Source organism: Hydractinia symbiolongicarpus, chromosome 10 (assembly GCF_029227915.1).
Source record: "Hydractinia symbiolongicarpus strain clone_291-10 chromosome 10, HSymV2.1, whole genome shotgun sequence".
Classification (NCBI taxonomy): Eukaryota; Metazoa; Cnidaria; class Hydrozoa; order Anthoathecata; family Hydractiniidae; genus Hydractinia; species Hydractinia symbiolongicarpus.
The window spans coordinates 560,805-587,777 of NC_079884.1; the positions used below are offsets into that span (position 1 = coordinate 560,805).

General features: G+C 33.4%; 3 protein-coding genes across 3 annotated transcripts; all 3 read right to left on the reverse strand.

Moving 5' to 3' along the window:
• Positions 1-1,014: 1,014 nt before the first annotated feature.
• Positions 1,015-3,922, reverse strand: LOC130612571 (solute carrier family 22 member 15-like). The gene has a single exon (XM_057433902.1). The coding sequence runs from the start codon at positions 3,893-3,895 to the stop codon at positions 2,252-2,254; it is 1,644 nt and encodes a 547-aa protein (XP_057289885.1). The 5' UTR covers positions 3,896-3,922; the 3' UTR covers positions 1,015-2,251.
• A 963-nt stretch (positions 3,923-4,885) lies between these two features.
• LOC130662757 (solute carrier family 22 member 15-like) lies at positions 4,886-13,682 on the reverse strand. The gene has a single exon (XM_057461682.1). It carries the CDS (start codon positions 8,013-8,015, stop codon positions 6,390-6,392), a length of 1,626 nt encoding a protein of 541 aa, XP_057317665.1. The 5' UTR covers positions 8,016-13,682; the 3' UTR covers positions 4,886-6,389.
• A 157-nt stretch (positions 13,683-13,839) lies between these two features.
• LOC130662756 (TELO2-interacting protein 1 homolog) lies at positions 13,840-26,283 on the reverse strand. The gene is made up of 9 exons (XM_057461681.1): positions 26,212-26,283; positions 20,678-21,789; positions 19,909-20,114; positions 19,285-19,585; positions 18,198-18,913; positions 16,245-16,463; positions 14,832-15,005; positions 14,415-14,714; positions 13,840-14,059 (listed from the first exon to the last, which is right to left on the reverse strand). Coding segments are annotated over exons 1-9 (3,228 nt in total). The 5' UTR covers positions 26,214-26,283; the 3' UTR covers positions 13,840-13,861.
• Positions 26,284-26,973: the final 690 nt, after the last annotated feature.

Below are 26,973 nucleotides of genomic sequence, written 5' to 3' on the forward strand. Positions count from 1 at the left end.
CCCCAAAAACTGCTGTGGTGGCAAATATTTTGTCACTAATTTTAGCTCGTTTTTTCAGAGTAAACTGAATTTGTGACATGATCAAGTGGTTAGGCGAGAAACTTTTTTTATTCTCAAAAAACGCGCAACTTCTCCACATTAAGTGTTAATTCATTTGTAGAATCTTTTAACATGACTCATTCGCGAAAGTCTCTTGTCCTTATCATAACAAAACTTAGATTTTAGAAATCTATTTCAGGTCAAATTGTAGATTATTTAGAAGATTTTAAGATGATCTCTCTCGGTTTTAAGTTTTAAGGGGTATTTTAGGTGTGTCGCGCACGTTCATGGTCACCCATAGCAAGAGTAAGGGGAACACATTTAGCGCCGACGGTGAATATTGCCTGAAATTGTTACCTAATAATAGGAATGGGGTACTTTTTTTGAGGATAGACAAAGTCTAGAATCATTGGTTTAAAACTAAAAACCCGACCCTGCATTTTCCCATATTATAAGAACTCTCTGCCCAAGCTGAAACTGTTAAATTACCGTAAGGGAATTGATTTTTGAATTTTTTTTTTAAATAAGAACGCGTTATGAACAAATCAGGCTAAAAAAACTCAGAAAACAGCCAGCCTCCGGTCATATTGTACTGGTTCTCATTAAAAAATCATGAATGACTTAGGGTAATAACTATTTAATAAAATAGGATTCAGTAAAAAGGGAAAACCAAACTAGATTTAACGGCTAGTGGCATTGTTTTTATATGAGCGAACGAGGCCCTGACAAGACTTACGCAACCAATCCAATCGCATTAGTGGCTTTTTTAATTATATCAAAAATACAATTTACGCATGCGTTTTTGCAATTTTCGCAAGATTTACCCAAATTCGCGAAATTTTATGTCTGCGAAACATTATCCCAAAGATATAGTTTTTTGGAAATTAATATCCGCAAAAATAATCAAGAAATGTATTGATTTGTTAAGTTTTACGTCAGAGTAAAAAGAGCTCAAATTATTCATACGAAGTAAAAAAAGTGATGCTGCCGCCAAAATCACAAAAGGATTATTAGCTGTACAATAGAGAAAGGTGAGAATTTTTGTTAAGAAATTCTTTTTCTATAAAAATATTCGAAAATACTTTTGCGTTATTCGCGAATTAATAATACAGGTGAATACTTTTGCGTTATTCGCGAATTAATAATACAGGTGAATATTTGGGCGTTTACAATAAATTATTATTTCAATATTAAGGTTATATATATATTCAATCCTGAAAATAATATTTGGAAAAAATTACCGTTTTTTGGCCTTTTGCTCCCCAATTTTTTTTTTTACTTTTTTTTTTTTACTAACTTATTTCTATTGAATTCTTATTACTTGGAATAAAATGTTTAAAAATTTTTTTGGAAAACTTTCAAGCAGACAGTATATCACGCAAACGCTCACGAACAAAAGCTAAAACGCATATTTACGCCGTATGAAATGTTTTTCTGAAGTTACAACCTACGAAAATTTCGATTTTCCCTGTTTTGGAGGCTTTTTGTGTCTTGCAAGATTATCTAGCTTGATCCAAATGAGTTAAAAAGTATTTTTTTAACCAAAAATGCACAAAATAATTTAGATCTCATTATCGATCTGGTATCCAATTTTGGACAATTGCCGTCTAAATAAATTAATAAATCATTTCTAAATAGTGTAAATATCACACAAAGCATCCAAATAATAGAAGTACTTTTACACAAAATTATTGCTGACGGTCATCATTTAAAGCAATTAAAAATGTAAATTTATGACTAGCTGGAAAAATATGCAAATTTTATTATCTTATAGAGAATTTAATTAGCTTTTATATTTATTTAGCTAATAAATAATTCTGGAAAAAAAAACTTTTGAGAAATATAATATAGCTAACTAGAAGTATTTTGACGTCAAAACCTTTTTTTGTCCCTAAATTGTGCACAATACAATGCAAAATACGAGGAAAACATACAGAAATATGTCAGTTTTCTTTGAAATTGGCATGAACTCCGATTAGCAGCCTGAAAAAAAAATTTTTGATTTTAAAATTGGCCTCTGACAAGCGTCAACTCGCGCTACAAGTAACTTTTTGTTCACACTACGCGCTTAAAATCATACTTAACAAGATTAAGACCAGTTTTTTTGTACCTAAAGTCCAAGCCTGATAACCTCATATAAAAAAAGTGTGTAACTTGTTCCTAAAGTAATTGGTCCGTACAATTCCGACATTACAAAATTTTATACCCTCAATCAAGCAACTACTGGCAATTCATCAGTATCTGACATAAGAGGTCGGGATTCATCTTTTAATAAAGAAATATTAGACGGCTTTGTATATATATCTTCATATTTCTCTCTTGTAGCTTTCCCAGATGTTTCTGGGAGGATCAATCCCATCAGAGCAGCCAAGATGGATGCCCCACACATAATAATAAACGGCAAAGGTGGCCATACATTTCTCAAAACGTTCACGATAAATGGGGCTGAAGCAGAACCAACGCGACATGAAATCTGACAAATTGTCATTCCCTGTGTCCGCACAACCGTAGGGTACAACTCCAAGGTCCAAATGTAAAAACCGCTAAACGAGATATCTATACAACATTTACCAATTAAAGCAAGTACGATTCTAATGATGTGACCGTGTGAATATGATTTCGGTATTGGTGCTATACAGCCAAGCAACAAACCGCCTATCAAGAAGGAAAGAAGGGTAGACTTCTTTCTTCCAAAACGATTACAAATATAAATGGCCAAGATGTTGCCAGGTACATCTGCAAACGCAACCATAACAAAATTTGTGTAGATGTCCCCTCCCAAGTCGGCAGCTTCGAGAGAAAGCGCATAATACACAAGGCCATTTGTAAACCAACCAACAGCTTGAGCTAATACAAACATCGTGATAGACCAAGTCCTAAACATATCTAAATACGAATAGGTTTTTTCTTTAACGTTGCTTTCAATGGTTGGCTTTAACTTATATCCCGTCGAGTCGCGATTATTTAAACTACCCATTTTCTTCAAAATCCGCTCTGATTTAACGAGCTTGCCTTTTGTGTAGAGCCATCTTGGTGATTCTGGCAACACAATTGTCATTATTAAACCAACCAAAACTGGTATTGTAACAAACATAACCAAGTGCCTCCACTCTCGTATGTAATAAGCAATACCAGTTAAAGCGGAAAGCGATAATGTGAATGCAAGGCCAAGTGTGTTTATTTGCAACGAGCGATTTTCAGGAGCAGTCAATTCAGATAGCAAAATGTATTGAACAGCCATAACGGTACCCGTTGAAATGCCAAGAAATGTTCGAAGTAAAACCAATTGCCATATGGCTGTGATAAAACAGCAAGCTAACGACAGGAGCGTAGTAATCAAAAATGATGCCGTCAAGGTTAACTTTCGACCAACCATATCACAAATCAATCCAGTAAACACACCACCGATGCCCCATCCAATAAATAATGCTGAGTTAGCTAGAGCTGCAAAAGAATCTTTGCCACATACTAGATCAAATTCGGTTACAATGGAGTATCTCGAGTTGGTAGTGTACTCCCAGTCAGAGCGATTAAATGAACAACGCTTTTGAAAGTTATCGTCCGTAGAATCAAAGATTTTACCTCTAGAATGTTCACAAAATACATTTCTACTGCTGTTCACACACTTCCAAGGGGGATCGTTGGCTGCGAAATACATTAAAAGTGTTTGTGGAGAAATACCGAAATTTAAAATCATGCAGCCAATAAGGATTAAAATGTTGGAAGGACCACAAGCACCAATTTTTCTTAAAATGTTGTCAACACTTTCACCGATAGCTTCTTCTTCTGCGATGACATTGTCCAGCTCGTTCTTATCTTCTGGATTATTTATTGGTGTATTTAGACGTTCGGGCATATCTTATAACTTCTAAAAATGTAGTAATTTACATCAAATCAAAACAGTTCTGTTGTTACTTAATAAAATAAAAAACAACAGCTTACTGTAACATCAATAAATTCTGGCAAGAAAAAAAAATTTAGCGACCAAAAATTTTGGCGGAAGATGTGGTGGAAATAAATTCGCGAATTTAGGAAGATTTCTCGAAATTAAATTGAACCAGAGGTGGTAATTCTCAAATATGTTTTCTGCGATATTTAAATTATTATTTCGCAAAAAATGAAAACAATCATCAAATCAAACAATTACGTATGTGGCAAAGATGTGGAAATGTAAATTAAATAAAAATTTTTCTGGATACATTTCTACATCCAGGGCTAATGCTAATTACAAAGATTCCATCAACGAAAGTACTTTATATTTGCTCAAAATTAACCAGAAAGGCTTACTTCTTTAAAACGCAAAAAAATCTTCCATGAAATTTGCTTTCTTTTCGTAAAATCACGAAAATATCTTCCGCGAAAATAATTTTCTGCCTTTGATTTGCGAAAATATTTTTCGCGAAAATCACAGTATTACGCAAAACGATTCGCAAAAATATATTCCCGTAAAATCTGTTCTCAAAAATTTCTTCCCTCGAGGTAAGTCAATTTTTATAGCTGATTTCGGCTGTATAACAAGCTAATTTATATAAAAGACACAAACACAAAGAATAACAGAACAACCACAATAAAATGATACAGTGGAAATTTTTTTTTACACCGTTTATAATTTTTGTGGAATATTTTTGCGATTGAGAGGCCCAAAAAACTTTTGCAAAACAATTTTTGGGCTTTTGAAGGCTTTCTTTTAAGGAAAATTAATTCTTTTAATTCTGAACTTCAAACATTCTCCAATTATGAACATGAAATATCAAGTAAAATATAATTAATTTTGATTGATAAAACTTTTGCCTACTTTTTGCGGGACTTAATTTTGCGATTTGCTCTATAAAGGGTAATTTTACGGATAGGGTTCAAAATCGCAAAAATATTTTCCGCTAAGATTTCTTACCTTAAATTCATTTTAAACATATTTTCAATCGTAATATTTTACCTGCAATATTAAAAAATGCTGATGTTCAACACCAATAGACGTGTTGATTGTGTAAGAAAAAGGCTGACTTTAAATGGAATAGAGCGAATTCTTGGAAAAATAAATAAGTTCCCTAAGAATCCAAAGGTTACTAATAATAATAATAATATTCAAGAATATCAGCTTTTCAAAATACAAGGCATATGGCAGCAATTGCGGTCATTCTATACTCAACAGTAATTATTGAAAAATGATAATATGCAGTATAGATATAAAAAAAATAAATATAAAAATATTACCCAGGTGGTTATGAATTTTTTTTCACATTCAATGTTGTCAAGGTTTTTTCAACACAGAGGTAAATTTCCAGGTGTGAAAAAATGGCAAAAATGAAAATGAAAATTTAGCAAATTCGTAAAAAATATTTCCCTTAATAAATATTAATGCCCCAAAGTTTCGGCTGATTTTAATTTAGGAGAAACCCAGAAAATCTTCTTTATCCATAAACGTCCTTATGGATATAATTTTTCTTATATATATTTTTTATATATATAGAAGGTAGACGAATATTAAAATTAACATTATTTTTCACTGTATTTAGTAAACATCATCATAAAAATCATCGATACATGATTGTTGAAGCTTTAGATTACATTTGTCTAACGACATTTTTTTCCCTTGTTTATTAGAACTTACTTGATGTTGAACAAAAAAGGTCTCGCCACCTGACTTTTACGTGTTCGAACTTATGAGTACAAAAACTACAATATCCAGAATCTTTTTTTGTCAATATATTGTATTTGCATCAAAAAATGTTGGTGAAAGTTGTAATTAGTACTCTAAAGGTTTTTAAGATTGCTAATTACATTGTTTCTAAAAGCTTTTACAAACCAGCAGTGACAATGGAATGTGTTGGTTAATTTTTACTAAATTATGTAAATTAAAATGCATTAAAGTGATTTTATTAATCAATAAATTATACGACTATTGCTAAATGATATGAAATTCATTTATTACATACATTTGCTATCATAAAAAAGTAGCTTTGAATTGTGCTATTTAAAATCAATAAATCAACAAAACAACAACTAAATGTACAGTTGCAAGAAAGTAAGGAACAAAACAAACAAACAAACACTCAAACAAACAAAACAAAACAAACGAACTACAAAATATAGAGGCATAAGAAAACACAAACCAATACAGACGAATAAAAACAACAACAACAAACAAACAAAAAAATCAACAAGGAAATAAAATAATAAAATCAAGCATAAACAAACAAACATGACCAAGAAAAAAAATCCAATAACAAAAATCAAGAAGCTGCACAAAATACTAAGCATAAACCAACTGTTTGAAAATTAATACAGCCATGAACATAAAACAAAAAAACAAAAAAACAAAAAACGACAAAAAATAAGACAAAATTCCTATTTTACTTCAAGCTATCAGAAACTAAGATTTCTTCATCTTCATCAACTCTAACAGTACGATCTTTCGCCGTAAAGTCTTCGAAAGTTTCTCGTGTCGCCATGTTATTGGTCTCCGGTAACGCCACACCACTAAGTGCGGCAAGAAGGCTGACACCACACATTACCATAAAAGGTAACGGCGCATAGATATTTCCTAACATGGTGGCGATAAATGGCGACGTTGCAGAGCCTATGCGCGCTGCGACTTGACATAACGTCATACCTTGTGTTCTGACAACCGTCGGAAATATTTCGAAACTCCATAAATAAAAGCCACCGAAGGCTACGTTTATAAAACATTTACCAAACATAGAAAGAACAACTTTCACTATCCTGCCATGAGCAAACGCTTTCGGAACGGCTGCTATGCCACCCAGCACTATAGAACACAACAGGAAAGAAGAAAGAACTGTCTTTTTTCTACCATAACGGTTACTGGTGTAAATAGTTATAAAATTTCCTGGTATATCTCCTAGCGTTGTGAGCATAAAGTTGGTGTAGATGTCTCCGCCCAAATCAGAAGATTCCAACGATACACCATAGTACACCAAACCGCACGAAAACCAACCGTAAAACTGTGCAGCCACAAGCAGAGTTAAGGAGCAATTACTGAATAATAAATCCTTGTAGGAATACTTGTTGTTTGCTTTCAAGCAGCTACTTTGTTGCAACACAAACTCAAACGGTTCGCATTTGTTGAACTTGGCCATAGTACGCAGTACATTTTCAGCCTTGGAAGTTTTACCAGAGGCGTACAACCACCTTGGTGACTTTAATAATGCGAAAGTCAGTAAAAAAGAGAAGATCATCGGGAAAGAGGTATACATGCATAATTTCCTCCATTCCCTTTCGTAATATGCTACTACTGACAATAATAAGTTTCCAACTGGAAAACAAGCCTGTAAGATACAACCTGCCAGTGCACGTTTTTCAGGTACAGAATATTCTGATAGGAGAACGTAGACAACGTTAAGACAAGTCCCCGTAACTGCACCAATTAAAGAACGAAGTAAAATAACTTGCCAGACAGCATTTGTATATGACAGTGTGAATGAAAATATGAATAACAGAAACAACGATAGCATTTGTGTTACCTTTCGACCATACGTGTCAGCTAGCAAACCAGAAAAGATTCCTCCAACACCCCATCCAATAAAGAAGGCAGCAGTGATCAAAGCAGCTAACGAATCTTTATCACACACAAGATCGAGTTCTGTGACGATCGAGAAAGGTTCAGCGGCGGTATAACGCCACTCAGTTCGATTCAAACTACATCGTTTACGGAAGTCATCGTCTGTGACGTCAAATATTTTTCCATAATTCTTTTCACAAAATGTGCTAGAGTTACCCACACATATCCAAGGAGGATTGTTGGCAGCGTAATACATTAAAAACGATTGATAGGACACAGACAGGTGCATGATCATGCATAACAACTGAAGTACACGCTGCGAATTGCCACAGGAACCAAGTCTTCGCAACACACTGTCAATGTCCGTCTCAACATCATCACAGGATGTGTTGATCACAGTTGGACCATCTGAAAGATTTTCACAATCCATATTTAATTTTCTCTGGAAATGAAACATATATTAAAAAGAAGAATTACGCAGTAACATATTTAACAATGACAGACATTCTCTTTTAATATATTTTTATATAAAAAGTCTTGTCTAAAACAAATGCTCAGCTTATGGGTTATGTCCGCCGTAAACTGGTAAAAAACTAAAAACAATCTACTAACAATGGAGTTAATAAAACGTATTTCTTAAGATGAAATATGAGTTAAAAGCCGTAGGTTGTCAGAGAAATTCTTTCGAACATCTAGCCAGGTAAACTTTCTTACATATGCACAATAAAACACGTAGTAACATAAACCAAATGAGATTCTTAGGAGCATCTAGTTTTTACTTGGAAACGTTATTTTGCAAGCATTGGACAAACACGTAAACCAACTAATTCTTTTGAAACAACGTATAAAACTTTTCCACTTTTTGCTGTATGTCTTCCCCACAAAATGGGATGTAGTCGCACAGGATATCCATTTTTGCTCTCAAGTTCTAATTATCGGGCGAATATTGCTCCAAGGGACATGAATATTGGTTCGACTTATCAGGGGTTCGAGTTATTGGGAGTATTTTATGAGAAAGTATTGGTGAAGGTTCAAGGGAATTAGAAATCAATTCGTGCTGTTGAAAGTTCGAGTTATCGTGATTCTACTGTAGTAACTAATGTCTTTCTCCCTTATATGACGCGTGGCGGAAGCAAGGTTTCAATCAGTCAGTATTTTATCCATAAATTTAATAAAAATGGCAGCAAAAGATTTGAAAAGAAAGGAAAATGACAATTCTTGAAAACGCATTTCAGTTACATGTGGTACATGTTCAGTCACATCCTCTGTGTGTCATTTTGCTACGGTTATAGTCAGCATGTGTGACAATGAGTATGGAAGGCAGCGTATATACCAAGGTTCTTATTTCATTTTGTAACGGGCCAATCCTATTTTTAAAACTTGAACAACTTAGCTGACACCAGATGTGTGACATCCTTTAACTTCCCTGATAACAATTCATGATAGCATAATTAGTTACACGTTTCACACTGAGCTTTGAATAATCATTAGAATAAGCTTAAATTTTATATAGAATCTTGTAGGAAGAAAGACAGAATCTACCAATAATTACATATGCTACACCAGCAGTCGGTTGCCTTCAAAGTGATTAGCTAGCTAGCTGGGATTAAAAAAGGTTAAATAAAGGCTACAGGTTAAACGAGCTAGTTTTAGCTTCACATAGTAAAATCAGTAAAACAAGATGTATGTTGTACTTGAAAAGGAATATTTATCTCACCCATTAGCTTTTGCTCGTTTCTTTTTGCGTGAAAATTCATAGACGAATGAAACGATGTTTTTGACAGAGCACTGCACTGGTAAATAACGAATGCACTGGTAGACGAATAATCGCATTTTTGCTATAGAAAAACGGAGGAAAACGTCTTAACCAATATACTCTCTCCATAAACAGACCACAATAATTAAAAATCTTAAAATGGGTGGGACTTTGCTAAGAAGAAAAGATTCCAGTGCATTTTGGATCTTGTGTTTATAAAAAGCTATAAAATTCATTAATATAGCAATTGTATCCTATATATGACCTTGCGTGTACAAACTCCGGAAACTTTTGTAAACATCGGAGAGTCATTTATAGATCAATAATCGTACGCGCTACACTGACGACAATGTAACATACAGGTTAAACTCATGTTTGTAAGTAAACAATATAACCTGTAAACAAATAAAATTATGTGCAAATAAAAACAGCAGCATACAGAAATTATTTCGTCAAAAAGTTTTTTTTTGAATAACACTAAGTCCCTAACTACGCATCAAAAAATAAATAAAACTAATTAATTAATGCATGGGCGTATCTTTTATACCTTCATGATTGATGTAACACATCCTGTGATGGCATGCTACACATAGTAGCTCATTACCTGTATGGGAGGACTACACCCAACAATGAAAAGTAAAAGGAAAATAACAACAGTAAAAGAACTGATATAAATGAACACAACCTTTAAATTATTAGGGGAGCCTCTCTCGATTGGTAGGTCTGAAACAGGACTCTAATACCCACTCAAAACGTCATTCTTCTGCAGAAACTGAAGTGAACGCAGATGACTCATAAATAGAAATATGATAAATAATTATTGTATCAAAAAATCGATTTTTTATTAGCCATTTATACTAAAGAAACGACGATGCTTCCAATGGTGAAACTATTTATTTATTTTTCGAAAGGGACTTTATCCAAATAACATTTTTTTCTGATCGGTATATCACACCTTCAAATTCAATAGGAGTTGCGAGTGAATTTTTTTGACACTTATCATCCTCTTGGGTATAATTTTTGCTTTGATTTCTATGGTATACCCAGTCACGTCCTTATGAATAAGGAAAACATTTTGAATATTCATCGCCTTGGAATTGTCAAAGTATCACCCTCTTGTATGAATGTATAAACTTTGATTTACTATCGCTGAAAAAAGGTATACCGTCAAATTAACTACAATTTTACAGCGTACGTGCTGGAGTTAACAACCTGCGATAGCACAATTTGAATCTAACCAGCAAAAATGATTTCTCAAAATAAAAATAAATAATTAGATATTTTTTTATTACTGATGAAGACTTGAAGCGGAAGTATATATAAACCAAAAAAATGTTTTTCTTTTAAAATAAATTATTAAATAAATATAGATATAAAAAGTTAGGGTATGTTATTAAAATATTCATTCTCTTCGGAAGCTTCACTTGAAATACATCCTGTCTTAGCGTTCTACAAACTAACTTATCGTCAATATGAAAAGACAGTACTACATCAAATCGTGGATTGAAGTTTTCCTTACAATATCCTTCTGGTTGCACTATGTGGAGACAACTCATTATTCGTACATCCTTGCTGAACGGTACGATGTCCGTGTATTGCACGAAAGGAAAATAAAGTTACTTACCGAAGGTATTATATTTTGCAAGAATCTTAAATCTCTTTCTTCGTTTCAAAACAAGATATGCGTTTGTCTTCGAAAGGATGTCAAGAAGGTTTAAATGAATGGAATCCCAACTCATCAATATCTTTACACAGGTAAAAATAATTGTAGGCGCGCAAAATCGTATCGTAATCTATGTTCAATCTCTACGTGCTTTGTATCTATGGGTATCTGGTATGTTTTTCGCGTGAACTAAATTTCGCGAGTTTAGTGCAACAAAATTTGTTACCTAGTTTTTAATATTTTTCAATAGCTTTTCAAGACATAAAGGGCTGCTAAGTGAAATTTTTGTAAATATTAGAAAAACATCCATATTTTGCGTGAATTAATTTTTGCGGGAACTAATTTTCGCGAAATCGACCCCGCGATAATTAATTTCCTTAAGGTGCCAAAAAATTCAGCAGAAATGAGAAAAAATGTCCTCTTTAAAGATGCCTGACTCATGAATGTCTCTGCTAAGGAGACGTCCTGTTACGAAAGTTTCCGCCAATCCTATCTCAAAGTCGGTTACGTTTGACTGAGAAATTTGTATAGGCAAATACCTAAAATCAAGAGTTTATATAACACGTCGCAAAAAAATTCTGTATTGACTTTTTAGTATTTTCATTTAGAAAGTCTATTATCCCAACGAAAGACGGGTCACACAAATTTTTAGACCAATTACGATACAAACAAATCATTTGATGGAAACCTGGGTCAAACTGAAAAAAGAAGTGTACGCGATTGTCAACAAAAAACCGCTATATACAATTGGACTTGTCAAAAAGAACATTGATCACTCGCTTATTGATCTACGGGTACATACCATCGTCACATACAGCATTGGATTTATCTATTCACGTGTCCGACTCAAGAGACATCATGAAGAATAGCCAACTATGTCAGAGGTTCGACTACTTCACACGCGCAGATCGTATTGAGGAGTGCCAATGTCCGTTCTATATATGTGAAATTCGAGTCTTTGGACAGTTTTTTTGACGTCAATAAAGAAGCATTTATACAGTTTTTATACAAGTGCACAAACAGAAATTTAAACATAACACATAGATATCATACATAAGACTAGCTTTCGTACTTATTTTTTGGAAAAATATAATCCTACAAATTACCAATGCAAACAGATTACTAAAAATTCTAGATCTAGCAATTTATAAGATGCAGAGTTTTCTTTTCTGGAGATTTTTGCACGCCAATCATTGCTGCGTATATAAATATACATAAATATTTAAAGACAAAATTTGCACAGTTCCAATGCAAAATATATTTTTTTCGTGTGTAGTACAATTTCAGGCTTGCGAATTCAGGCCCTATTTGCGATAAGTAAATACCCGCGAAATATATTTTAGTATACCATACGCGGAATGGTTTCAGTATACCTCGAATCTTTTCACATTTACAATTTTTATTTCTCGCTTCCAAAGCTTACGAGAAGTTTTGTGATAAATTAAGTAGATAAGAAGGAATCCTATCTCAATTTTTTTCTTTGTTTGGTTTTCTATTTTTCCGACAGGTGGCGGGTGGGATCATCCTTATCGTTTAAAATTTCGTGCTATGATTGTTAATAAACAATTTAAAAATCAATTCAAAGTGATGTGGTTATTTATCATTGCTGGCATTTTATGGTAACTTTTACACACTATTTTAAGGCTATCTCGAACAATAATAATCAACACCTGTGCTATCACAAAATTTACTTCTGGGGGTAAATCCATTAAATGATCATTCGCGAAAATATTTTACGGGAAAATTTTAAACAGGCTATTCGCGAAAGTTTCTTTCTTTAAATTCATTGTTCTCTTTACCATAAAAAGAGAGTAGAAAGTCCCCTTTACCTTTTCAACATTTAGACGGAATTTTCACAATATAGCTTGATTGCTATTATATGAATAAACGTGATGCAAGTTAAAGGCTGGGTCCATGGTGCCAATTTTTTCATGCGCATGCAATGTCACGTTTGTTGGAAAAAAGCAGCAAAATACATGCAACAATACTTAAAACCTCTGAGAAAAGGGAGAATTATATGGCAAATTTAATACGCCTGTTAGAACAGATGAATTCTAGATATATATTTTATAGAACATAACATAGTATATGATGCCTTCTGCAATTTCATTGGATAAATAAGCAAAAAAGAGAGAGAGTTGGCAATCCGCTAACTAACTGATTGGTGAAAATTTTTAGATTTGATAAAGACATTCAGATCTATGTTAGAAAATATAGCAAAAATATTTTCACCTGTGTTTCTCTTTACCTGCCTTTCTTTATTTCTATTCTGTATGAAATTCTGCGGGCATAGGTTACAGTATCTTTTATTATAATGATAATAAAAGATACTGTAACCTATGCGCCACGTGTAGCATTTTAAAATTTCTGCTTCATGATGCATGCAGTACTAAAAAAAATGTTGCAACAAGTTTTTATGTCGATTTTGCTGCAGTGCATAAAAAGAGATTATTGCTGGTGTCACGGTGTATTTTTGCTCGGGCCTGGAATGCAACAAAATCGCATTCGCATGCGCATGAAAAATCGCACCGTGGGCACAGCGCTTCAGAATTTAAATGCTTAAGAAGTCCAATGGTTGAAAAAGCATTTTTAAATTTCTAGATTTGCTGCGAAAAGGAACTGATTAAGAATTCAGAAAGCGTAAAACAAGTCAGTTGGACAAAATGTCAACTAAACATCATGTTTAAATGAAATAATCAGCATTTCTTCTAGGCAACAGCTCTGTCGAAATAAAATTCTTTTTACTAATTTTTTTAATATTTTAATTCAAGTTAATGGTTAAAAGCACCTATAACTTTAGCCCAATATCTTTTGTAGAAGAAATGATAAGTGAGCAGAAAACAAAACAAAAACAAAACAAAATAAGAAAAATCTTTTAACTCAGCTATTGTATTGTGGAATCGGTCAGTTTCACAATATTATCAGTATATTCATTCCTCGTCAATGCACGGTTTGACAGTTTAATACATTTGAATGAATGGTGTGGTGGTGTGAGATCTTCAGTATTTTGTAGTGATTGAAGAAGGATCCAAATAACAGCTGGTCGGTAGCAGTAAAATTTGCGCAGCGTTTGCAATGCCACCTGTACAAAAACGAAACAAAAACTGTTTAGGTAGCGTATACATACCTTCTTCTAAAGCCAAAAAAATAGAATGTGATTCTTGTCGAAGTTAGTTAATGCAAGAATCATTGAAATGAAGTCTTCATTTTAATCGATCAACCTTTATTCCTTGCACATAATTATATTTAGTTTTAGAAAACCTTCAATATTGGTATTCGCTTCACTGCGTACAAAGACTTTTTTCTTAAATATCGTGTCATACCCTCGTAAAAAAATATTAACTAAATTATATCGTGAAACTGATCGGAAATTCGCATTGAAGCCAAATCGCAGTAGTAGAGTATACAATTACTGCATTTATAAACCGGTAACATACCTCTTGTATGGCTTCGTGCAAACGACAGTTGATGTAACGCGCGCAAACAGTAGCAACATCGCAAAATACTTCTTTCGATACTTCAAGTGTGGGCACAATATCACCAAGATAAGACAACAGCTTTTGCTGAACTCGATGTAACTGCGTAAACTTTGATCTGTCCTTCGTAAAGATCTTACTATTAATATCTAAGAAATTAACTGCAGATGGAAGAAATTCTGTTGTCATTCTCTTACGCAGAAAGTCACCAGAGTACTTGACCATAACATTAATTGCTTCTAAAGTTTTTAGCACAATAACCTGCAAAAGTAAAGTTAGAAGGTACCGTATCATGTTTCATGCAGAGATAATATTTCAATTTATGTGAGCGGAATTTTAAAAAAGATAAGGGAAAAAAAGGCCCGTAATGAGAACTACCTGATCTGTATCCTTCATTCTTCGAATGATAGCTGGCCATAACTCATGAAGGGCGGGTAACAAATCATCTTCTCTCTGGCGTAACGCCGTAACTCCCTGTACGATGACATCAAGTGTCTTCAATTTGATACTATCGTTAACCGCAGCAATGTATGTAACACATTTCTTTAGGGACTACACACGAAAGACACGACATATTAAGAAAACTCTGAAAGGCCGAGTGAATTTCGCTCATCGTTACGATTAGGGCGAGCAGTGCAGTTGCTTCAAATGAGCAACATTTTTGAAAAAAATAATTATTCAATGTGTACATCGCCTTAAAATAGGCAATCTTTGAAAGTATCCACCTATTCCAACAATAAATATTATACCGCACGAAGAATTAGTTTTGCAAGGTAGTTAAATACAGTAGACTCCCGTTAACCGGGACTCTTAGGTGAGTGGGAAAAGTGTCCGATTTACCAAATGACTCAGTAAGTGTAACGTCCAACATATCGATAATAATCATGTAAAAAAACCACTTAAAAAAATCTCATGTGCATTAATATGTCGAATGTTCTTCGTCTGATTTAATCTCAAAACAACCTTAGTCATCTTAATAGAAAAATTTCGAAACAACAAAGTTCTAGACATCTGACGCAATCGAATGGTCTACCTTATAAGTGCTGCGACTAAAGCGAATGACTTTAGCCTAATAAAGAGAATTTAAGGGAATTGAAAATCAGTCTTTTATCCAGGGTGCGAGTTAGCGAGATTTACTTTACGAATAAAACATTTTGTACTTTTATGTTAGCAACAACGATAGACTTTTTTTGCTCTCAGTAATTACATGATTTTCCGATATGCAGTATGTCCAGCTACAGCAACAAAGTAATGAAACGCCTACTAAAAATCCCTATCAATGACTTTAACGTTGTCTGAGGATGCCAGAAAAATGTCGCTGTGATTGAAATAATTTGCACTGCGTAAAACCAACATTGGCAAGGGAAAAGGCGGGATAACGGCCAAGTGGAGAGAGTATTAATATTTTCTAGGTGTTTTATTATCCACGATTGTAGTTCCACAAGCTTAAACCAATTACGCTATGTAATGATTTTAATGGTTCGTCGTAAAAACAGAACAAAAAAAAAAAAAAAAAAAAAAATTGAGACTAAAAGACATAACATTGGTTCGATTGGACGATTTAATAGATACCAAAGATACCAAAAATTATTAGCTATGATCAGTGACATGGAAGGATTTGGTAAAGTGAAAAAATGCAAACATTTTTATTTTATTTTTTTGCCAGCTCTCTACCATCTGGAATGAGGAATGCAGATTTCAGAAAGTACACATCATCATATGGATTAATTAAAACTCTGTAATGGGCGCCATTACAAAAAAAACTTAAAACTATTTTAATCACCTACGTACTTTAACAACCACTTGATAATGAAGCGGTGTCTCCTTCGGCTTTTCTTCTTCTTCATTTTCTTGAACTCCACCATTATCTTCAACACCAGGATATTCATTGTCACTCTCATCTTCACTGTCACTCACATCTCCTGCAGCTAGCAAAGACAGTCTGCAATACTCTTCGAAGAAATCTTTTATTGATACATTGTCGTTGTAAATACTTGTAATATTTTCTTTCTAAGATGAGGGAAACACGCTGCAAGGACATTAGAACATTAGCATGTATTATTAAAGAGGTTTCACATCTTAATAAGATACGGCAATACTGACGGATTTTAGATGTTTAAAACAGAATTACCCGTTTTTATGGAACTTTCACGGGATCTAATTGTAGATACTCAAACTTGAATATAAGGAAAGTTGATTTTGCATTTATGGAATTTTTTGTGTTTGTGTAGCTATCGCATACTTATTTTGGCCTGAGAACTGAGTAAATGTCCAAATTAAGCAAAGCACAAGCTACCAACTCTTGAAAAAAAGGCGGTACACATTGGTTTACGGCTTATTAAAACAAGGCTTTGTATTAAACAGGTACTGGCCAGTTTGGAAAGCTATTATTAAAATGGCAACATAAAACTTGAAAACGTAAACAAATAAAAAACATATTTTCACATCTAAAACTATCTTTTTGTTTTAATTCACTTAACAATGATTCGAATCTGTTTTGTGTACTTACAACAGTTTAAAATCGAACGATCTTTACTTAGAACAGTATCAAAATCGAACATGCATTATTTTCTTCCTTGGTGACCTGGAAATAGTAACTTAAATGTAGCTTTGTTGTTTTTTGGTTAACAAAAGAATATTCATCTTAAGATAAGATGCAGTCAGGTAATAAAACGGACGCTGACCGATTTTGATGTTACCCTGTGAAATACAATGCCCTCGGCTTTGTATAAGATAATAGATATATTTTCACTAAACAGGCTGTATTTCATTCGCGTAATTTTCAGACAGACGGTTTATTTATGCTTAAATTTTTCAATCTCAGTGGTGAATTAAAAGAACATTACATAATCACAAGCGCACCTAAAATAAACGCTTGGTGATTTAAAAGAAAAAGTTTCTTAACATTTTTCTCCTTTCGCACAGATATCTGATATAAGAAAACATGGTGGCGAATAAAGGCCGTTTTCCACTTCAAGAAAATTTCCCAATTGCGTATATTTCAATATAGAAAGGAAACACACTTTGCGTAATTCTCACGAACTAAAATAATCTGACTTTGCTAAATAATTTTTTACATGTTTTTGTGCATAGAACGCAAAGTAAAAATTGAACTCGATTCTACTTTCTCTGGTACGAAACGGTCAAGAAAATTCTCCATCCACCGGATGTGAACATTTTAAGTACGTTCTGCGGAAATTTTTCTTGAAGTGGAAAATAGCCTTAAAGGTGACCTGGAAAAAATCGCTACAATATTTTTTGGACCTTAACCACCAGTAGCAGTAATAAGGATTCAAGAATTTTGACAAGAAATAAATCTAATACTTGTGATGGTTTCGAGTACATGTTTAAATATTTAAACAAGAAAACAAGTCACTATTCATTAATGATGTAAACGTTTATTAATTCTGTATGAAGGTATTTATAAAAAGAATCGCAACCATAATTATTTTCTTTTTTATTAAAAGCAACTTGTTAATCGCCCTCATGTTATTTTGCTTTCGATTTAAATTCCCCCCTACTAACTAATACAAAAAGAACTAGCGAAATAAATGTGTGTAATTTTTAAGCGTAAATATTCCGCCCGCCTTTAAAATTTACACGGCCTTCATGCTTCATTCATAATTGACAGTTTTCAATACGATAACGCGCAAGACATCCAAGATAACTATGGCGACTACAATTTTCCATCAGAAGTTAAATAATTTGAAGAACAAATTGATTTTATAAAACAAATCGCTTTACCTTAGAGTCCAATGTTCCTGGTTTTTCCATACATTCATTGTTATGAGCAGAGCTGAAGTCATTGGTATACCACTTATTAACAGCAACCGCAAAACATTTTAACACATTCAGCATTTCTTCAGCTACTTCATCTTGGTAATCATCTAAAACTCTAAATACATCTCCAACTGCATCTGCTACGATCACCATCATGTCCTTGCTACAAAACCGCAAAACAACGCAGAGAACAGCAGGCGCTGCTGAACCATGAACCAAGTGCCGAAACTGCATCGTAACTGAGTTAATCAAATAGTCTGCATTTATGAGTATCAAATCTGAAATATTCTCGTAATTACAAAATGTAACAATATCAGTTAAAGTTTCCATTGCTGTCTCACTTACAGCCGCGTTGATGCTCCCAATCTTCTCCAAGACAGGGTATAACGTATTAATCAACAAGACATTAAAATTCGTCCCCAACACTTCTGCACATACACCAATCCCCTCTAATAGCAAACAGATAATTTGTATATTGTTGTGAAGGGTTTCAAAAGATATTGAAGAATATGTAGAATGCATTGCCAAGTCATTATCGTCTTCATAGGACAGTGTTGGGAAGGGATTGGCAGGACTGTTTCTTCTGTATGATAAGTGTTTGTTTGTAACTGGTAACTTCCAGAGGTTATCTTCCAGGTATGCTTCTACGAGCATCTCACTGATGGATGAAAGGTCCAGTTCTAAAACAAAACCACGGTTGTCATATTTTCAATTTTCACATCATTCTAAAACATTCAGGAGATTTACTTTCTCTAAGGTGCAGGCAGACTCTCATAACGCACATGAAATATTTTTATATAAAGTTGTACAAAAGAAAAATCGCATGCGACTAATAATAATTTTTCCTTAATTAACACTTTTATCTACCTCTGTCATATTTAGTCCTTCTGCTTCATCTCCTGGACTTTTCGTAGCCCTTTTATGTAACTCATAACCAAATTTACTGATCGCTATTAAACATTTATAGTCATATACACAGTGTTACAGTCACATAACACTATATATACTAAGTCAAAGAAGATTGCCAAAGAATCCAAAGAAACTTACTTACCCCTGTTACCTTTGCAGCTAAGTATAAGCTCGTTAAGCACTAAGATTACTTCTGCTCTGTATATAGAACCTACTCGACACTCCTCCAAAAGATAATCGGAAAGTACATAGACATCTCCATGGCGTGCAAGCAAACGTATTATATCTTTTATTGTAGTAAGGATCTTGATGTTATTGAACAGTTTGAAGTGCTTTCTATTTATTTTATGATTGATGGAAGTTTCACTGACGTCAATGGCAAGTTTCTTTATATCAGTTTTTTCTTCAACAAGATTAATGTTAGAGTGATCCAATTTTAAAACCTACAAGTGAGAATCAGAAGCTATTTTGAACAGATGCAATTATTTCCACATCATTGCTTCTACCAATTTAACAGAGTACAGAGTACATTTTTTCCCAAAGCACATATACGGAATGAAGTAATGGAAAAATCAATATCTAAAATGAAACCATTTTTCCGTCCTGACTATACGTCAGTAAGGATTAAATGCTAAATTTAAAGAAGAAACAACAACAACAACAACAAACGTCCGTAAATCAAACAACCCAAATGTGTTACCAGCATTTCGCAGTGTCTGGTATTCCTAGACTTAAGGTTTTATAGAAAAATCCAGTAAATTGTTACCTGAAGTATAGCCTTCAAAAAGGTTTTCAAATGATTGTAAGAGTTCAAAACATCAGCCAGTACATCTCCATAGAAATTTAAATAACCTTTTAAGATTTGCAACTTCGCAAGCTTGACATCTTCATTGGCACTGTTCATTATCCTTGGCAACGATAAGAACTGAGCATACAACTTTTCGTCCAAAAGACTCTTCAGCTTAATTCTACCTAATTCAACGCAAAAGGTCGCTATGATATGTTTATATTTTTATAAGTGAACATAACAAAAGACGTGACGTCACACTAATTTTTTTTTAACGATTCTGTAATTAAAAATGATAAAATTCAACCCTAAAATGGAAATGCTTTAGAATTTATTACAAAAAATTAGGAAGTGGGCTAAAAAGCCTCCTTCTCCCCTGACCTGAATAGGGTTAAAAGGGAACTTGAGGTATAAAATGATGCTGGACTTATGTTACAGAACTTAAAAAGTTGGTTACCAAGTCTTTTTAACTTTTTTAAAAAGCTTTTTTCGTTTTCAAGATATTCACATTTAAAGAATTTCAGATTTAATTATGCTTATGAATTATGATGTAATATTAAAGCAATAGCAAATGTTGACATTTTGTGTCATCTGCAATTTTAGACCTGTGAAGGGATACGCATTCAAACTTTATCAATACATAGGTATTATAAGGTGAAATGATTAATGACATCCGTTTGCTTGTCCTAGGCTTCTTAATTTTTTGCTGACGATCTCCTAACTTAGGATCTGCTTAGAAATTTCATACCTTGATTTTGAAATTTTCTTGTAGCCATCTGTAGAACCTTTTCACTTTCACACTTCACATTATCATAAGAATCACTGGTCAACTTAACTAAAGCATCCAGAAATTCTGAAGCAGAACACGACAATGTCTGCATACAGCAAGTTAACATACTTTCAAGAAAATCTACTAGTGCCAGTCTTACTTTTACATTGCTGTTACATGTCAACAAAGGAAGGATATTTCCAAAAACAACATCCAAATTTTTAACAGTTTTCTGTATCCATTCTTTTGTTACGTTCACTTTTAAAGATTTCTCTAAATTTCCACCATCATTTTCACATTCAGCACAATCTGTTTTACAAGGATTTAAAATGGTTTCCAGACTTTGTGATGTTTCACAAGGGTTCATATTGTCATTTAATGTCAAGCAAATAACCTGGGAAAATGTACTTATTGCTTTGATAAGAACTTGTTGCAGCTGGTTCTTCGTAAAAAGTCTATTAAACATCATTGCTATTCCAGGTAAAAATGAAGACAAAAAATGTCCAACTTTTTTAGATTTTTCTGATGTGACATGTTCACCACAAACCAGTTTTAAACTACAAAGTGAAGCAAGTTGTAGCTTCTGATCTTTCTCGTTTTCAACAAGATTTAAAAGAATAGAAATTACATGACCTATTAAAGGTAATTGATTCTCATCATAAAGTAGTTCTAAATCTGTAATGTTAACATTGGAGAATGTTGTTATGAGTAGCTCGACAACTGCCAACTTGATTTCCTCGGATAACACTTGCTCTTTTGCATGAATTGAAAAAAAAGTCAATGAAAAAATATTTAAATTCCATAACAGCAATTCTTTATTCAGTACCGAACTTGAACAGCTGCTATAAGCCAATTGTAAGCATTTATAACACAAAATTTTTTGCTCCTCTCTCAACACTTTCTTTTCTAGAGTTAATTTAAAGGGGAAGGTAACATATTGCAACAATGCACCGTCACTAATTTTGCATGTTACATGATTTTTCATAGCTTCCAATGCATACTTAAGGTTGCTTGTTGATGGGTCTTTTGCAACTGCCACACAGGCTGGCCGTAACAAATGAAATAGGTTTGGTACATCACCCATTATTAACCTACACATAGAAAGAGAAATATACCTTAAAAATTCCATACTTTTCTATTATTTTTTAACATTTTTGCTGCTTTAATCCTAAGTAATTGCGAAATAAATTTTATAAAACAGCATTCACATGTACGTAAATTTTTACATAAGGGCTTTTGGACTGGGCAGTGTTTATTCATTCTCTTAGGTTGAAGAAAATATTTACGTACATGTGGCATGTTTAACAAAAAGTATGTATATACTTACAGTGTTTTGTAAGTGCTTACGTAGATTTTCTTATGAACAAAAATTTTTGTTCGTAAGAAACTGTATGTAAGCCAAAAAAAAGAAAAAATTGCGCAATAACATTCGATTCTATATTCGAACGTCTAAAATTTAAAATCTTCAATCAAAGCAAAAACAAAGTATATTCAAAATGTTTTTGTATAAGGAGAAAGAGTTCTCGACTGTCGTTTATAAATATATAGGCTTTTCTTTTCAAAAAGAGCAATGCCGATTTTTACAGAAAGAACATTAACAAGAATGCCTGGAAAGCAGTTGCAAATACACTTCATTTAAAAGATGGTAGGTCATTCTGTTGCTACATGTTTTTTTGCGTTTTTTTGACAACATCTCCGTCTTAAAACAAGAGCAGTTGATAAAAGTGATATTTGATGATCGCTGCCATGCTTAATAAACCAAAACAAAATTTATGTGAGTTACGTAAGAGATTTACGTATATGTAAACAAAAGTCTACATAACATGTGACCAAAACCTTGTGTAAGGAGAGATTTCTTACGAAAAATTTGCCGTAAGCCCTTACGTAAAATTACATGTAGATGTGAATGCGGCTTAAAAGGCTTAAGAAACAATTTTATGTTGATGCATAAACCAAATATTTTAATTTCATAAAAAGGACTAATGCACAGACCAAGTGACAAAAGATAAAATATGAATTCAACCAGGAAAAGCACAATGAAAAAAAAGATTATCTAAAATTTTTTAAAGGTTTTCCATTCTTTTTATGTGCAGAATTAGAAGATAATGTTATGAGTCTTTACTAATAAACAGAAACCAAAATAGAATTAAAAAACATTATTTTCACAGTTGATAGACAGTGACAATGACTTTTTTGGGGTGCAGATTAATAACATTATAAAATTAGATTATTCCTGGTTTTATTTATCATTTTTTACTGCTAACAGTCTCAAAGGTAAGCAAATTTCTGGATTACAAATGTAGAGTACCATGGTATCTACAATTGGTTATCCTTCTTTTACGGTTACCAATGTCTTAGGTATATTCTAGAAAAATATCATATCTATAGATATTTCAAAATTTGTTCATAGTATATGAGTGTTTTGTATACATATCTGAGATGAATGATTAATGTTTTAATAACATTTCATCAATATTATGAGAATAAAAATGCACTATAGTCAAACTAGTCGATAAAGCCCGCAGACAAATCCACTAACTTAGAAAAACAATGGAAAAATCCGTCATTTTAATTTAAAGACCCACCAATGTGACACAAATTTTTTTTAAGAAATTAGTTTGACAGTTGCTTTTATTGCATAGAGCTGGAAATACTGATTAAGGAAATGTATAGGATCATATTTTTTGATAAAGGGTTACAGAGTTATTGGGGTTTAAAAGCTTTTTTGATTTACTATCAACCCCTAAACGAGTGAGTTGATTCAACTTTGAGGAACTTATCAGCTTAGTTGCAGGTGGTTTCTAGTTACTCAAACAGGAGATGATGTCAGTTATTTCATCTGTTTTGAAGTTATTTACCCTCAACATAGAAGTGTAATGTAATGGCTTTGAAAATGCTATTGACATTAGTCTAAAATATATCTATGTTGTGTTGTAACGTTATTAAATTTTTCTCAACTTTTCCAGTTACATCAAAGGAAAACGAACAAGGTAAAACGAACACCTACACTCTGCTGATCATTTGACGGCCAGACACAGCATATACTCCTATTATTATAATAGATATTTCAGAACCAAAAAAAAGTGTGAAATTGTCTTTTAACAGTCTCTGTGAGGGAGGGCATAACAAGTATATTATCCGCAATTTTAGATTATATTTTTTTTAGTTCTTCCCTTTATTTAGAATTTTATGTTAGGGAGTATTTAACACCATAAAATCTTCACTATTTTTAATTAAAAAATATATACTCAGGGACTTTACAATGGAGTGTTCCTATCCTCTAGGTAAACACCATTTTCACCATCCATACATTTTCTCAAAACTGTATGGTTACCCTTTGGCACCAACAGAACAAATCAAAGGCATTTTAGACATTAGTCAATGACTTAAAAATCTTCAATTATCCCTAGTAATATTGCAGTATAAACAAGGCAACTTTTTGCAAGATCTTTTACAAAACACTGACTATGCAGCTATGCACCATTTCCACAGCCTACAAACGTTGTTTATATAATAGCTTACACAATCATATAGCAAAACACAAAACAGACTGATTGCAATTTCTTTTAGTACTAACAAAATAAATTCTATATATCTCAGAAGATTTATATTGTCACTTAACAGTACACAATGGTCTTGTATATTTCCTTTACAAAGCAAATCAGTAGTTTGATTCCCACTTTTTTAAGTTTTTATATATCCTTTGTGGCGCCGTAGATTAGTGGTTATTGCTCTCGTACTCGCTGGAGACCAGGGTTCAATTCCTCTTGACGGCGATTCAACATGGGCGAGTGAATGTTACCATAGCCCCGGGTTAACCCAAGCCATGTGAGGGAAATTGGGGAGATGGCACATGGTGTGGGCCGTTGGATGTTGCCAGGAGTTGTCTAGTAGAGCGCGGGCCCTAATTGGGTCTGCGTAGCTCAAAAAGAGCATTAAATACTCTAGGACTCTCCCTCTAAGCCATGGCCCCTCCTGGAAATAATAGACAGGGTATATCCCTCGATATTTGTGAGGCTAGCCATATAAAATATGCACATCTATCCGTCTGTCTGTCTCCCTGTCTGTCTTCCTATCTATCTGTCTGTCTGTCTATCTATCTATCCTGCAAACACTGGGTGTATATATTTATATACCGAAATTGCAGGAAAAATTAAATTCACATCTCTAATGTGACTTCACTTTTCTTGCTAACTTTCTCTGTTTACTGGCAACATGGGATTGCTATAACAACATATCCTTAGCCTTATTAATAAGTCTATGATCAACCATATTTACCAAATTTACCTGTTAAGTTTGTACTTTACAAATATATTTACTAAAAATATATTGTGAATATATTTACTAAAAAATTTTCATTGTAAACGTATTGTAAATCACATGATTAGGCGTTACACACGGTTAGTGTCCGCTCGGGTTGAAAATGTGACTCGGTTGGTCAATTTTTAAAAATAATTTCCTTTTTTCTTTAAAAACTATAAACTATAATCATTAAACTGTACAACAGTGAACATCGTTTCTCTGTTCATATTGCTATCATTATTAACATCCTTCAGTCGCGCATTATAACTGAGTAGCCTGGTAACAAATAATAGGTTACTCTAGCACTGGGGGTCGAGGCCTTGTGTGCCACAAAACAGAAAGAAGAAATCACAGCATTGCCTCGTTATTATTAATTATGATAACTAATGCTTATCACGCTCTTTCTTTTTTCATTAGCTTAACAGGGATTACTGCATATTATAAGCCAAATTACCCAATGGGGGAGAATGGTCATTGTGATAGTTGAAGATAGTTGCAGAACTATGGAGATAATTAAATTTAGAGCATGAAAGGGGAAATTCTGAAAATTTAGATATTTTGTCTAAATTCTGATAATGTCTCCGTAAGGAAACGACTACCTGTTTGAACAAAGGAAAATAATCAGAAAGTAAGACAGCTAGCGAGGCAAAGCTGTCTTCAGAAACAACAACAAGAAGTGGTCAGTGTTGCAAAGAAGTCTGATTTCAGTTAAAACGTTAAAATTAAAGCCTAATTTGCGGTTATCCCTGACTGTTTATGAAACATTTGAACATGTTCTGGTTGTCAGTTTTCAATAAAATTTTCAGGATGTTTTCTCATGTATATCTTTCAATTTTTACTATAAAATAGGTACCTCAAAAAAAGTTGCCTACAGGGTGATTACGCGCCTTTAAGATCCTAGCTATCTAGCTAACTTTTTTTTTGAATTGTCTGTATCATCAGGCAATGTTTAATCTTCAAAATAAGCCACAACAGGGCAGTTCAGAAACTTTTCTCTAGAAATGAGGCGAAACTGTACCATAAGCTTTTATATATAGCTAGCTAGGCAAATAAAAGTTATTTCAAGCGCATCAAGTGCTGATAAAAACTCGAAGGATGTTAATTTTTCACAAAAGTAGCTACACTACACGTTACTCTAGCTATCTGCAGCAGAAAAACCCTCACATTACACAAAATACTTTTATCTTTGACTTGAAAGTTTCTTTCCTAACATTATTAAAATCTTTGTATCTTGAGTTTCCAAGTCCCATCAAAATCACATGCCCGATCTCCACAGTCAGCACCGCCATATTTAATTTTTGCGTCCGGACTTTGACTTTAATCGTTCCATTCAGAGTATGTGTATCGTACTAAGTGTGTTGTTGTTACGTACGGAGTGTGGCTTCTATACGGAGTGATGCTCCGTATAGCTGCTATACGGAGTTTGGTTCAGCTATACAGTGAAATATTGCGATATGTGACTGTTTGAAACGATTTCCAAAAAAAATAAAATAAAAAATAATCACCATAAAAAACAAGTTAAAAAGACAAGCACATTGTTTTCCTACTTTTTTATCCATCGTAAAAATACGAATTATATTGTAGCTATACGGAGTGTGGAAACATTAGTTTGATTGTAGCAAACGGATTAAGGAATACAGATTGTGAGATACCGAGAGTATGTTATGCAGAATTTGCTATGCGGAGTATGCAGAATGTGCTATAAGGTGTATGCCATACAGAGTATGCCACACGGAGTATGCCACACGGAGTATGCCATGCGGACTATGTCATACTGAGTGTTCTATACGGAGTATGCCATACGAAGTGTGACATGCTTCATATACAAAGTATGCTATACGAAGTGTGACAGTTGGCAGTTCTAATAATAATAATGGGTACTCTGCATGTGTGTCTCATATTTTAGACTTTTTTATTCTTACACAAATTATTTGCATGTTTTAGGTACGATTTTCTAAACTGGAATAGCCCAA

Bases quoted from the DNA above. Each gene is read 5' to 3' on its own strand.
- LOC130662757 (XM_057461682.1), bottom strand. From the start codon at position 8,015: ATGTTTCATTTCCAGAGAAAATTAAATATGGATTGTGAAAATCTTTCA.
- LOC130612571 (XM_057433902.1), bottom strand. From the start codon at position 3,895: ATGCCCGAACGTCTAAATACACCAATAAATAATCCAGAAGATAAGAAC.
- LOC130662756 (XM_057461681.1), bottom strand. The intron at 16,464-18,197 runs GTAAAGCGATTT...CCCTCATCTTAG, and splicing joins CAGGAACATTGGACTCTAAG to AAAGAAAATATTACAAGTAT. The intron at 15,006-16,244 runs GTACGTAGGTGA...TTTCGTGTGTAG, and splicing joins ATTATCAAGTGGTTGTTAAA to TCCCTAAAGAAATGTGTTAC.